General features: G+C 34.5%; 1 protein-coding gene across 1 annotated transcript in view; it reads left to right on the forward strand.

Moving 5' to 3' along the window:
- Window positions 1–15015, forward strand: part of LOC141403035 (uncharacterized) — a 416517-nt gene that overhangs the window by 254038 nt on the left and 147464 nt on the right. Inside the window, exon 10 of the mRNA XM_073985168.1 lies at window positions 7178–7300. Within this exon, the coding sequence (XP_073841269.1) occupies window positions 7178–7300 (123 nt within the window). The remainder of the gene's footprint in view (window positions 1–7177; window positions 7301–15015) is intronic.

Consider the following 15015-nt stretch of genomic DNA (forward strand, 5'->3'; position numbering starts at 1 on the left):
AGTATTCCAAAGACGTATAGAAAAGATATAGAAGTGCTGTTCGGAAAGCAAACTTCGTCGTATAAAGGGTACTAACCGTCTACCTCTGCTAGGCCGATTGAAAATTAATTTGTCGTAAAGTTTTTTCGGTTTGTGACTGGTTATGATTTTGTGCAGAAATATCAGGGATCTAATTGCAAGATATATTTTAAATGTACAGCCATAAAGTGTATAAGCAAGAAGCGATATCGTTGGGAGTTATGTCCGTGATTTTTTTGGGTGTTATGTCCGCTTTGCTTCACGGACATAATTCCCAACGAATTTTGGGAGTTATGTCGGCAAACCGCAGCGGACATAACGCCCAAAATCATTTTGGGAGTTATGTCCGGGCAACAATCCTTACAATATACACCCGCATTTACCTCAGGATTTCATCCTTATTACACTGCAATAGGCTGTAAAGTTATAAAATATACACTCTTCATTCTGAGCAATGCCCTAAAATAAAATATAGTGTCCTTATTTGGAATATATGTATGTACGTATGTGAATAGGATATTCGAGTTTAGAAGCAAGAAAAATACGCATGTTTACTGCATAGGCACATTTCGGTTTTGCTAACATAATAATTTTAATTAAATTTATAGCTTTTTTCTGCATGTTTTTTTTTTTTTTTGTCAAGTAAGGATTAGTTATATAAAAGTAGGGTCTTACATCTTTGTGTTTATTTCAGCTTTAGTCCATATTTTGTTGTATTCAAGTATTTGAATAACAACAAAATGTTTTACAGTGGATATGAAATTGATTAGTTGCGGGCGGAGGGTAGGGAATACTATAGTTTCAGTTGTCACCAAACAACTTCATCAGTTCCCTTTTCCGCCGACTCTGTATCGATAAACAGGTCAATAAGCCCATCCAGCAAATTAAACAAAATGAGAAATTTGCTATATGGCCCTAAAGCTGATTACCCTACAATTTGAGTCGAACTAAAGAATTTCATATCCACCACTGTTTTTATGTCGTCTTTGCTTTGCAAAGAATACGAACATATGATTGTTGCTTCAATAAGCGGGGGTAAAACAACGAGAAAGTTGTTGTTTTTGCATTACGCATTGATCAACAAGGCCGTGCTGATGCCTATTATTGTTGTTGGCGTTTTTTATTGTTGGACTGCAGAATTTTACATCTTTGTGTTTATTTCAGCTTTAGTCCATATTTTGTTGTATTCAAGTATTTGAATAACAACAAAATGTTTTACAGTGGATATGAAATTGATTAGTTGCGGGCGGAGTGTAGGGAATACTATAGTTTCAGTTGTCACCAAACAACTTCATCAAGTTAAGTATTTGATTTGGTTTATCATGAATGTCCGTCATTCAAGAAGAATATAATTTAAAAACTTAAAAAAATGTAGAAACTTTAGTAAAATGCCCATTGTCTATCAAAGACGATCGAAAATCTTTGTTTTGGTTTACTGGGTTGCTACTTGAGTCATATCAAGCATCACAAATTTTGCTCCACACTAATAAAATATGATTCACAGATTTACACATAGATTAAAGTATAACAGAATTCACACACACAACTGAAATGTGTAGTTTGTTCATAATCGCATATGCTATACCCCTAACCAAATATTGTATCTTTCAAAAACGAAACCAGCCACGACTGAACATAATTGTATGTTTATACATCATTTTCAGCCATCGTTTTGTTTTTATATCATCCTCTTCCTTGTGAAAATTGGAATATTATACTCATTCCATGCCACTTCTTTTCATTCTTTGAAGTGGAAAAAATGATAATGGCGTAACGATTTCCATATCATCATCGTCAAATCTAATTTATATGCATCCAATGTGATTTTGCGTCTTAATAAAACTTGTATAAATCTTAGTTTCTATATCCTGTAGTATAATACGTGAATGTGCTTGTGATACAATCTAAGTTTCAACTTTTATTGTAATCATACATACATATGTACATATGTAAATTTCCCCTTTTCATAAAAGTTATCGAAGGCAATTTAAAACATAAATCGTACTATTGAATATGGTAATGAAAGAAAGATACGTTAATTATCATAACGGACAATCAGTGGGCTTAATCAGATCAACAATTTTGCATAGACAACACAAAAGCAGTATTCATTAGTATTTGAGTAATGATGTGATGATGAGGATATATGTACGTACATATGTGTATACGTAAATGCCATACAAACTTAAAATTGAAACGAAATTTACTCAGTTGAGTGATTCAATGTGAACCAGTAAGGAGAGGATCAAAGTCGGGCGGGGCCGACTATATGATACCCCTGTAGGAAATATCAATAGTGAATCTATACTGACTTACTACTGACATTGTCTACAGTACTACTGACAAACTGTAGACAACTAATGTAATTTCCTATAGACATTTTGTATGAACGTGTCATTCGAAGTCAGTACTGACAATGGAACAAGTATGTCAACAGTAAGTCAGTAGTTCCTGAGGAACCATATGTTGACATTGGAGGTAGTGAGTCAGTATTGACATTGGAGGTAGTAAGTCAGTATAGACAATGGAGGTAGTGAGTCAGTATAGACATTGGAGGTAGTGAGTCAATAGTACCAGATTTTCAATACTAAATTTTTTAGCTTATTTGGAACTTTTCATAGATAAAACAGCTATATAGTACGTTTAATAAGAAAGAAGATAAAGCTACACACTTGTTTACATACTATATTTCATTAAAGAATAAAAGAAATAATATTGAAAATGCTAAAAATTTACAAATTGCGTATTACAGCATTTTTATCTTTTTAAATGGCTAAGCCAAAGATTCCACATAAGTAAAAATTAGTAAATAAAGACAATGCTGCTTAAACATTTTAACATATAAATAATAAAAAACGTTTTCGTTTTATTTTCTTGGCCAAGTCGCACCAATCACTTGTCTGCTTAAAACAGTTCTTCTTCTGTTGCACTTAACGTTTTATCAGGCGATTCACTGAATGTTGATATAACATCTAGGAATTGAAAATAAATAAAAAATATATCCTTAAATTTGCTTGCCTATTACAGCTGTATAACATTGGAAAAATCTCACAATCGATTTTTGCCAAATAATTCTACAACATTGTAATTCATTATTATGTTTAGTTGCATTCAGCATTTCCAGCGAGACGGGACAATATATACATCAGGCTCCACAATCATCTCTAAATGTTCCACATAATGTCTAATTGTCCAAATTTCACCACCAAGGTTGTTTGTCGCCTCAGAATTCGTACTTTGCTATAGAATTGTTTATTTTTCACATGTCTTTTATATTTTCTTTTGCTCATACTTGTTATTGAAATTATATGCTTTAAGTTTTCACGATATTTTATTGATTTTTACAAAAACATTTTTTTCACCAACCGCAAAAAATATTTTACGCCAAACAATTAAGAAAATTAAAAAAAGGATGCTTCGTTGGGCTATCATCTGTCAATATACACAATGTTTCTTCTTATTAAGGTAAAGGTATCAATAGTTGATAACCTGGTGACAAAGTGTTGACTTTGTCACCATATTAGTAGACAAAGTGGCGACATGTCAACACATGACCCCACACTTCCTACAGGGACCCTACACCGCTGTGAATATGTATGTATGGGAACTATATTCAAATCTAGACCGATTATTTATTTCCCTGTAGGAAATGTCAATAGTGAATCTATACTGACTTAGTACTACTGACAAACAACTCATGTAATTTCCTATAGATATTTTGTATGAACATTTGATTCGAAAGTCACTAGTGACAGTGCAACTTGTATGTCAGTAGTTGCTGAGGGACCATGTGTTGACATTGGAGGTAGTGAGTCAATAGCATATAAAGGGTCATATGGAGACATTGGTACCAGATTTCCATTACTACATTTTTGGCATATTTGGAACTTTAGATTAAACTTATATATGGTATATTTTATATTGAAAATGCTAAAACAAGTACAAATTGCGTATTACAGTTTTTTGATCTCTATAAAGGGCTAATAGTAACGTTACATTAGAGTTTTTTTTGCCAGGTTAACCCACTTCATGAGGATTTGTTTGACGTTTACGCTTTGGAATTGACATTTGAATCCCAAACCCACTGGGTTAATCCGGCTAAGCTGTATAAACATTGGAAAAATCCATTTTTCCAAATAATCCTTCAACATTGTAACTCATTATTATGTCGCACAATGTCGCGAGTTCATATTAACTGTGGCCAAAAATAGAAGGAGTTGTCGTAGGTGCATCAATTTTGGTACACGTACCTATTATTGACTTACAATCTTCAGGACAAAAAATTGGGCTGGTCGGTCGACGTTTTGATATAGCCCCCATAGAACCGTACCTCCCGATTTTCGGTATTTTGAATGTTTTAGACACAATAACCAACCGAAAGTATTCAAATTTTGTGGTTAGTCTTCGGCAGAGGTATCAAACATTCCAACAGAGAATTGTGGGCTTAGGTCCACGTTTTGATATAGCCCCCATACAACGGTACCTCCCGATTATCAGTATTTTGAAGATTTTAGCCTCATTATTACACCGAAATTGATGAAATTTGGTATTTAGTCTTCGTAGGGGGCATTATATCTTCACATTGAAATTCGTCTGCATAGGTCCACGCCTTCATATAGCCCCCATAGGACGGGACCTCCCGATTTTCGGTAATTTGGAGGTTTTAGCCTGATTATCACATCGAAATGGCTGAAAATTGGTATTAAGTCTCCGTTGGGGGACTTATAACCTTCCACCAGAAATATGTTGGTATAGGTCCTCGTCTTCATATAGCCCCCATAGAACCGTGCCTCCTCATTTTCGGTATTTTGAGTGTTGTGGCCTTAATATCCACCCGATATGACTGAAATTTGGTGTTTAGTCTTCATATTGTCTGTGAGCATATTGAATATATCAAACTCTTGTCTTTATATATGAGAAATTTCCTTAAAAAAATTTTTTTGACCGATTAGTGGTCAAACAACGGTCAATTTTTTGTAAAAAATCGAACATTGACATTCGCTGTTCACAATTTTTTTTTTAAAAATTGATATTTTTAAAAGTCTCTCGTTTTAAAGCAAGATTATTAGGTACTTAATAAGCCCACAAAAATATATGATGATCGGTTCATTCGTTTTCGCGCTATAGCCAACACTGCAAAACGATTTGTTATAAAAGGGAGTATCCTCTCAGTGAGGTGGTCGCTGAAAATGAGAAATGACACATTCGTCTGCAAACCTCTGCAGCTGGGACATTTATATATTTGAAGTACTCACTTTTTACTACTCATACAGCAAAAAATATCGATATACACTTTTATACAATTTTTTTCCCACTCCACTCAATTTAAAATTTGCTTCAGAAAATTAATAAACTTAGTAATACATGTTTGGGTAAATGTAAACACCATATGATTACTATTTACATGCAAACGAAAGTGTAGCCAAGTTTATTACATACCTATAGAACTTAGGAACCATTTTTGCAGCGACCGTTACATTTAAATTTTAAATATTAATGCATAATATAATTTATTAATTTTAGAAAAAAAAACATGCGTATTAACTAAAATTGTCGGATTTAAATCCTCATGTAGCAGAAACTACTTCAGGTATCAGTACCAAAATTCAGATTCTTCTTAACTAATATGTTTTCTATCCCTACCCATCAAAAATTTAATTTATATTTATAATTTTTATAATTTATTTAATTTATAATTATCAGATGTCAATATAAACAATGCATGTTCTTATTAAGGTAAAACTATCAATTGTTGTCAACGTGTTGACTTTGTCAAAATTCGGCAGATATGGCTTGTTTCTTCCATCAATGCCTCACCTTGGCCAAAAAAATATATCGGAACTATATGCGAATCGGAAAATAAATGCGATCTGTATTTGTTTACAAAAATACATGGACAGACAGACAAACGGACAGGTGTAAATCAACTCAGAGTTTAAATCTATGAAGATCATCAAAAGGAACTATAGGTCTATTTCGTTTCCTTTTGCATGCTACAAACTAATGCACAAAGACACGATACCCGTTACCACAGTGTGGTGTAGGGTGTGGGTGTGTAAAATTTATCGAAAGAGGTTCACGTCTTCAATAGCCCCCATAGATCTGTACCTCCCGGTTTTCGGTATTTTGAAGGCTGTGTCCTCAATATCCCAACGAAATGGCTGAAATTTAATATTTAATCTTTGTTGGAGCATAAAAGTTTCCCCATGAAATTTATCGGAATCAGTTATCGTTTTATATAGCCTTCTTATTACGGTATTCCCAATTTGCATTAATTAGGCAGTATTTTAAGATTTTAGTCACATTTTTCTACGGAAGTGAAATTTTTTGTTCCTAGAAAAACTCATCGCAAAATACTATCCATACGTATCCAGTCTAGCGCTCATGAACCGGTATTTCCACATTATAGGTATTTCGAGGTTTTTTGTGAAATGTTCAAACCGAGATTGTTGTAATTTAATATGGTGTGTTGTAAGAGGATTCAAAAACTCAATTCGAAAAAAATTAAATTCTCTTCATCTTTTGGAAAGAACAAGGATGACGCCCCATATTAGTTATATTACAGGGATTATCATCGGAAGGGTATAAAATCTTCGGTTCTGAAGTAACAAATTTTATAGATGGGAAAAATACAAGAACAAAAAAACATCGCTGGAGGCATTTTTAAATAAATCGCGTTCAAATTTCACATTTTTCTTTTTTTAGGTTTTCGGACTTAGCTTGGAAGCCGCAAAATCTATCGAAATGGGACTAAAAATGTAGTAGCAGTGAAAATTCTCTATAACATTTTCTTTAGTCCCATTTCGATAGTACTTGCGGTTTCCAAGCAAAATCCTGAAAACCTAAAAAAACCTTAAATACTATTAATAATTTGTGCACCAATGGTTAAGATCATATAGCATTCAGACAATTTGGGGTATATTTGTTCCCATCCGTTCGTCAGATGCCACTAGCTTATTTTACACAAAAAAGCTATATATGTATTTATTTAAATAATAGTGAGTATATGAATTTATGCCAAAGAGAACATAACAACAATTTTTCAATAAAAAAGTATACACAACATTTATATCGGCACTCTATGAAAAAAACCTCGAAATACAAACCGTATATATTGATTTCACTTTAATTGTATTTTTCTCATTTTTTTTCATTGCAGCTTGGCACATTAGTACCCATTGCCACACCGGCCCCACCGACCACAATTGCGCCACCAGTGCGTGTTGATATACAATCTTCGAATTTATTAAATAATTTACCACCTTTACTCAATACACCAACGGTAAGTCATCACATCAGTTGTTATTGCATGATACATCCATACGTACATACATAGATATTTCAACAGTCATACTCTTGTCCAATTTTATTTTATTTTTTAACATTTTGTTTATTTTATATACTCAAATGTATATGTTGTCGGATTGAAGTCATTTTAATGTACTGTCAATATATGTACATATACACATGCATACCATACATACATATGTACATACAATTGGGAAGGAAAAATAAACTTTTTTGTTTATTTTGCATTGTTAATCGGGTATTACCCATTATAATCCGTGATTATAGTTTGAATATTTTTCTGGAGTTAAATTTTTAGGGTTGAGCCTTTTAACGTTTCATCGAGCAGATACAAATGATGTTAAAGAATATTTTTTCTATCCTAATTGTCCATAATCTGTAAAATTTAACAACAAATCTAATGCCAGACCTACTTCTCGTTAAGTTGTGTTAGCTTTTACATTGCTTGTCCAGTATGTCAGTACAGCCGCCAGTGCGTATGGCAGGATCATTGTTTCAGTAGTCAATTGGTCCGCGCAGAAGTTCTTAAATACTATAGGGAAAAGATGCAGCTACAATCGACTTTGCCTGAAGCAACTAGTGCTGTTAGCGTGCAATCAATGTAATGCAATATTTATACAATTCCTACATCATGAAGGACAACTTCTCAGTCAGATTCATCCTCAAAAATGACAACGTGAATATTTATTTTTCATGTATAATTGAAGATCCTATGTGTAATGATTGTGTTGAATAATATACCCAGCTAAAAATTGGGCCCCACATGATAGAGCTGGAAAACAGTATGATTGCTTTGATTTCTGTCGTGAAACAAAGGTTACTTCGGACACCAAAACAAGTAATTTGGTTTATCTGTCGCGAATTACTTAAATCATAATTGCTTCTGAGCGCGATATAAACAAAACTTTACGCCAGTGATCAAAACGATAGACCGACTATCCATAGTTTGCCAGCTCTACCACACGAGCCAAATAACCTACTTACTACATTACCAGTTAGCTGAAAAATAATTTGTGACATCATATCATATATCATAATGTTACAACGCAAAACTACTTAATTTACGCCTTATTAAATAATGGGTACGGTGGCAGAGAGCTTGTGTGTCCGACTACAAAACGGAGAGTTGTGTGTTTAACGCTCACCGTAGGTAAACAATTTTTTTGGTGGTGCACATGTTAGCGTTTCAACAACCTTAAACAATCATAAGGGTGACACAAAAAGTACTATAAAACCATTATTTGTAATGGAATTTGTTGCGAGGTATATGCTTACAGTGACTTCAAAAAATTGTCCAAAAATATAAATAAAAATTCGTGAGGATTTTTTAATGCATTACCTTATATGTAGAAGTTTATCTAATCTTAAATGAAAACCCAAAAGTCATCACTCTAATGTATACACTCCCCAGAGCATTTAGTGGCAGCGGAAGAGCAAAACAGTAATCGAGAGACTCTTTGTCACAAGTCCAACAATAATTCATAACTTAGAAATAGTTTATTATACCCTACACCACAATGTGGAAAGGGTATTAGGAGGGCCACTAAAAACTCTCTGGCCTAGATAACAAGCAGTGTCGCTAGACGTCATTTGATTTTTTTTTTTTGCAAAGTTTGACAGTTTTTATCTTAAGAGTACTCAGGACAGTTTGACATACGACCATGTGTTGGGTTGTTTACATCTTCTGGCGATTGCTGCTATTTTTCGGGTTCATACTCATACTTCCATGATTCGTCATCTGGATCCATCATATAAATGTTTTTTGAATTTTCATGCGCCCATCGACAGGGGATCCAACGAGAAAAACCCCATTTTTGCGGGCAAGTGTTCATGCAATACCAAAAGTTAGTTGGTGGCATAAATGCCCAAGAATGCGACTGCGTTCTTGAATTATCTGTTCACACACGGCTTAATTTTTTCTGGCACAACGGCCGTTTTTGGACAACCCTCACGAACTTCGTTTTTTGGCGAGTGTCGGCCACGATTGAATACATTTAACCAGTTGTTCAAAGTGCTATAGGATAGTTCTTTATCGACATACAAAGATTTAATTTGATCGATTCACTCTTGGCGTGATTATCCACGTCAAAAGTTGTGAAAAATTACACTGGTCAACACGACTTTTGTTTCAACCGAAGTTGTTGTTGTTTCTAAATGAAAGCCTTCATGACGATTTTTAGGTTATGGGCGAATCGTGGGCGCTATGAACTTTATATTATACATCTGAATACAGGACTATATAGTAGACACCATAAGCATATCCGGAATGCCATATGAAGCTCCTATGACTTCCCCCGATGACGTAATTACAGCTTAAAGTACTCAAAATATCCAATTTTTACAAGATGCATCGTATGTATGTTTTCTATATTTTTTGATATATATCCGCCACAATTATTTCAAAAAACGTTTTGTATCGAGCGTATATCATCTTCTTAATATATTAGTGTCGAAAAACCCGCAAAAAATATTTGTTTGTATCCGAAAATAACGAAATTCTGGGTGAAACTCGTAAAAACCGATTTTGAGCTATATATCATGAACAAGAGCTGATGGAGAAAAACCGTGACCAGATTTGAAAATAGCTTGCCGATTTCATTTAGAAACAACAACAACTTTGGTTGAAACATTCAACTTCCTCAATTTTGTTGAGCAGTGTTATCGGACGAAAAAGTTCACAAGTATATTCCATTTTTTGCAAATTTATTTTTTCAAGTTACTGTAAACATTTCAAAATATTTTCGTATGTGAAACTGTCCTGAGTACGCTTAGGCTAAAAACTGTCAAACCAAATGTCAAATGACGCCTGGCGACACTGCGTGTTGTCTAGGTCAGAAGGTTTTTTAGTAACCATCGTATAAGTTTGTTTTTTCCGAAAATTCATGTAAAATCGCAAAGTATTCGTGGTAGACCCCACATGTGCTATACAAATATGCATATCTCGGCGAGATAACGCGATTTTGAGATGTGTGTCCATCCGTCCGTCAGTTCATTAAAAATAGTAATTAAGGACCATTCGTCACTAAATTTTGTATGGAGGTCGGGTTCAGACCAGAATATACCCCTATAGTTTTTGATGATGACCACAAAATATTAAGGGGATGCTTTATTCCAGAAAGACGCATTTTACCCACGTAAGTTATATTTAGAAAAGGAACTCTTGACCTTTGCATTGAAAGTCAAATATGTTAATGTACGTTGCCAGATAACAGTTACACCCCAGTATAAACTGGGATCCCTTAGTTTTAATTGTGTGTAGTGTAATCATAATCACGCTAGAGATCGTAGTTATAGTTCAGTACTGACAAATTTTTGCACTAAGTAAGAGTTTTGGTCAAGGATAGTGCCAATAATTTTTGACAATGCTCGGATAGTATTAAGCGTTTCAAATTGACCATAACTTTTGCGGAAAAAATATCAAAATTTATTTTTTGTCTGTGTTTAAAATTCTGGTGGCATATTCTCACAAATTACGAAAATAAATTCCTCGGAAAACTAGTGACCAGGGGAAGTGGCGTAGGGTATCACATGGTCGGCTCCGTCCGACTATTGCCCTCTTTTACTTGTTATTTATTAAGATAAGTCATAGCATGGATGACAGAATGCTACTTGCTTTGTGCCTCCGTCGACAAGTTGCCTTACGAAACTCTCAGCACTGCACTATAGGTAATTTGCCCAGTTTTTGGGGCAAAAAGTCGATTTTGCAACTTTTAATAATAATAATTTTTTAGTTGGCATTAAAAAAAGAACATGTCAAAATTTATTAATATGAATGATATTTTTCAAAATAGCGTCATTATCGCGGTTTAAATTGCAGTCAAAGTGAGAATTTCGAAGAAGAACTAAAAAAATATATCTATATTGTAAGGCATATTTCAATGTATTTAAAACGGCGGAAAAATAAACCAAATATAAAGATATGTAAAATGGAATAGATTGGCAATTGCGAGAGGAATTTATTTAATATAAAATATAGCTTAAACATTTTGGGTATCGACCAAAAATACAAAAAGTCAGAAATAAATATCTTATTTTTCTTAAACTCACTTCATATAGACTTATACTAAATTGACCGTGTTTGGCCATGATTTTGTTCTGATTTGTGTATAAGAAAACTATCAAAAATGGCATTGAAAAAATAGCATTGTTCGTCATATACGTAGTTGCTTATAACCGTTTTTCGTTATATCCGAATTTGTCTGTAAAAATTGTTGTTTTATCTCACTTTTACACATAAATAATTTAAAAAGTTAAAAAATCCTTTAATCCCGCTGTTATTAATTTTTGCCTTAAAAACAGGGAAAATTACCTATAGTGCACTGTATAGATTAATACTTTTAGCATTCTATTAATTTAAACACAACTTTTCATTATTGCGATTTTAATAATAATGACGAATATCACAGCTTTGGTTGGGGACCATCCAAAAGCAAAGTCTGAATATGAAAGTAGAAAATCCCATATTTACATCATATTTACAAAGCGCAGGTGGCCAAATAACGGATATATCGCAATAGTCGGTAATACATCCCATTTTTAATTTTTTTGTAATCACGCTACACGTCACAATTTCGATTGGATCGTCACGAAATTTTGGGTGTTAATGGAGGTCCCACAGAGGAAAGAATCTATTGATTTTGGTAGTGGTCGGATATTATTCAGGGGTCGGAATGTGAAAAAAACTCATTTGGAGAAAATACCAACGTTTTATTTCAAAGCGAATATCTCTCTTCTGTAAGAGGTATATCGAAAGCAAAACCTGGCAAGGTAGGTTGTCATAGGTGGTCAAACAACAGAGATATCGCAATAGTCGGTAATGCATCCCTTTTTCCATTTTTTATGCAATCACACTACAGGTCGGAATTTTGATCGGCTCCTCACGAAATTATGGGGGTTGATGGGGGTCTTACAGAGAAAGAAGCCTATTTTTTATTTGAGTTTTACAGACAATGCACTTAAATGCGTTTAAAAAAAATTTACCCCTATTAATGAAGACATTCAGAGCAAAGGCGCTAAGCTATCCCAATAATAATATTCAAAAGTCAAAAGCTTATGCACAGGGGTAGTGGTGTAGGGTATCATATAGTCGGCCACGACCCGACTATCGCCTTGGCTCACTTGTTTTTTATCACTGGGAGCCCTAACTGATAATTTACAGCCAAGTTAATTAGAAAAAGTATGGGGGCTGTACCAAAACGTGGATTTATGTCCAAAACTTTTGGTAGGAGACGTTTTTTACTACCATTGGGAAACCCGATGTGCGAAATTACAGTCAATTTAATTAGAAAAAAGTAGATAAAAACTTTAAAGTACCTAAAATCGGGCGGAAGCTTTATATGGGGGATTTATGTCCAACACTTTTGGTAGGAGACGTTTTTTGCTACCATTGGGAAACCCGATGTGCCAAATTGCAGTCAATTTAATTAGAACAAGTAAAAAAGCGTTAACTTCGGCCGGGCCGAACTTTTCATACCCTCCACCATAAAATATTCTGAACTAAAATGGAATAATTAGTTTTCATTCCTGTCATTTCATTCGGTAGGCCCTTTTTATTGTGCCTATATCTAACTATGTATGTTGACAATTTTCGGTGGGCTAAAAATTGGGAGGTACCGTTATATAGGGGTTATAATAAAACATGGACCTATGTTGACAGTTTTTGATGCGAGCCTTTAATGTCAAATAACTCCTAATTCGGTTAAAAATTTTAGCTAGAATCCTCAAAATACCGAAAATCGGTACATAACGTGGGAACTTCAAATGTCATTAACAGCTAGTTCGGAGGTATGTGGGCTATACGAAAATATGAAGTTAAATGAACAATTTTTGTTGGCTTTTAAATTTCAAAATACAGAACGTTCGTCCAAAAAATAAAGCTAAGGTACGGAACATCCGGAGGTTTGTTTTGGGGCTATACCAAAACATGGACCTACGTTCGGTTAAATATTTTAAGTAAAATCCTCAAAGTACCAAAAATCGGGAAGTATCGTTATATTGGGGCTATGTTGAAAATTGTTGATACAGATGTGTGGTGACCACTACAACCTTCAAATGTCAAATCACTGCTAGTTCGGTTTAATATTGTAGTTAAAAGCATCAAATTACTGAAAATCGGGAGGTACTTTTATATGGGGGCTTTATCAATACATCGACCTTTCTTGACAATTTTTGGTGGAGAGGTGCGGTGACCACTAAGAATTTCAAATGTCAAATGTTCAAATTACAGATAATTCGGTTAAAACTTGTAGGTAAAAATCTCAAAATACCGGAAATCAGAAGGTACCGTTATATGGGGCTATACCAAGACATGTACCTATGTTCATAATTTTTTTGAATATAAGTTTTTTGGTCACTAAGAACCCTAAATATCAAATTATGGCTAATTCGGTCTAGAAATGCGACTTAAATCGTCAAAATACCTGAAATCGGGCGGTAACGTTATATGGGGGCTATTCCAAAACATTGATCTATGTCCACTAGTTTTGTTATATAAGTTTATTGACACTTAAGAACCCTAAATGTCAAATTATAGCTACATCGGTCTGAAAATATAGCTAAAAGCGTCAAATTACCGTAAATCGGGGGGTACCGTTATATGGGGGCTATACCAAAACGTGGACCTATGTCCACAACTTTTGTTATATAAGTTTATTGACACTTAATAACCCTAAATGTCAAATTATAGCTAAATCGGTCTGAAAATGTAGCTAAAACCGTCAAAATACCGTAAATCGGAGGATACCGTTATATGGGGGCTATACCAAAACGTGGACCTATGTCCAGAACTTTTGTTATATAAGTTTATTACAACATAAGAACCCCCAATGTTAAACTATAGCTAAATCGGTCTGAAAATGTAGCTAAAAACGGCAGAATACCGTAAATCGGGGGTACCATTATATGGGGACTATACCTAAACGTAGACCGATATAGCCCATCATCGAACTTGACCTGCCTGCAAACAAAAGACGCATTTGCCCAAAATTTCAGCGTCCTATCTCCATTTTTGTGGATGCTAGAGTGATTACCACAGACGGACGGACGGACGGACGGGCGGATGGCCGTGCACAGATCGACTCAGCATTTAACCCTTATCAAGAATATATATACTTTATAGGGTCGCAAATGAGTATTTCAATGCGTTACAAACGGAAAAACAAACTTAATATACCCTCCATACTATGGTGGAGGGTATAAAAAAGTAGATAAAAACTTCAAAGTACCTAAAATCGGGCGGAACCTTTATATGGGGGTATACCTAAACGTGGACCTATGTCATTGATTTTTGGTAGATAAATTTTTTTACTACTAGGAACCCTAAATATCAAATTATAACTAATTTGGTCTAAAAATGTGGCTGAAAACGTCAAAATACCTCAAATCCGGCGGTACCGTTATATGGGGGCTATCCATAACTGTCCATAACTTTTGTTGGAGAATTTTTTGGCCATTGGGAACCCTATGTGCCAGCTTACAGCTAATTTAGTCAGAACAAGTAAGCAAAGGCTATAGTCGGAAGGGGCCGACCATGTGATACCCTACACCACAACCTCTAGGAATTAGCTATGTGCAACCACTTTGCACGCTGAATGTCGGGGTTCGATTCCCAAGCGTGGCCACATCAAATTTTCAACGGTGTCATAATACCCCTTAGTAATGTTGGCGATATTTCCTGAGTACTTCAGCCAT

This window comes from Musca autumnalis, unplaced genomic scaffold (genome assembly GCF_047663935.1).
Source record: "Musca autumnalis isolate F117 unplaced genomic scaffold, ASM4766393v1 scaffold_4, whole genome shotgun sequence".
In the NCBI taxonomy this organism is placed as follows: domain Eukaryota; kingdom Metazoa; phylum Arthropoda; class Insecta; order Diptera; family Muscidae; genus Musca; species Musca autumnalis.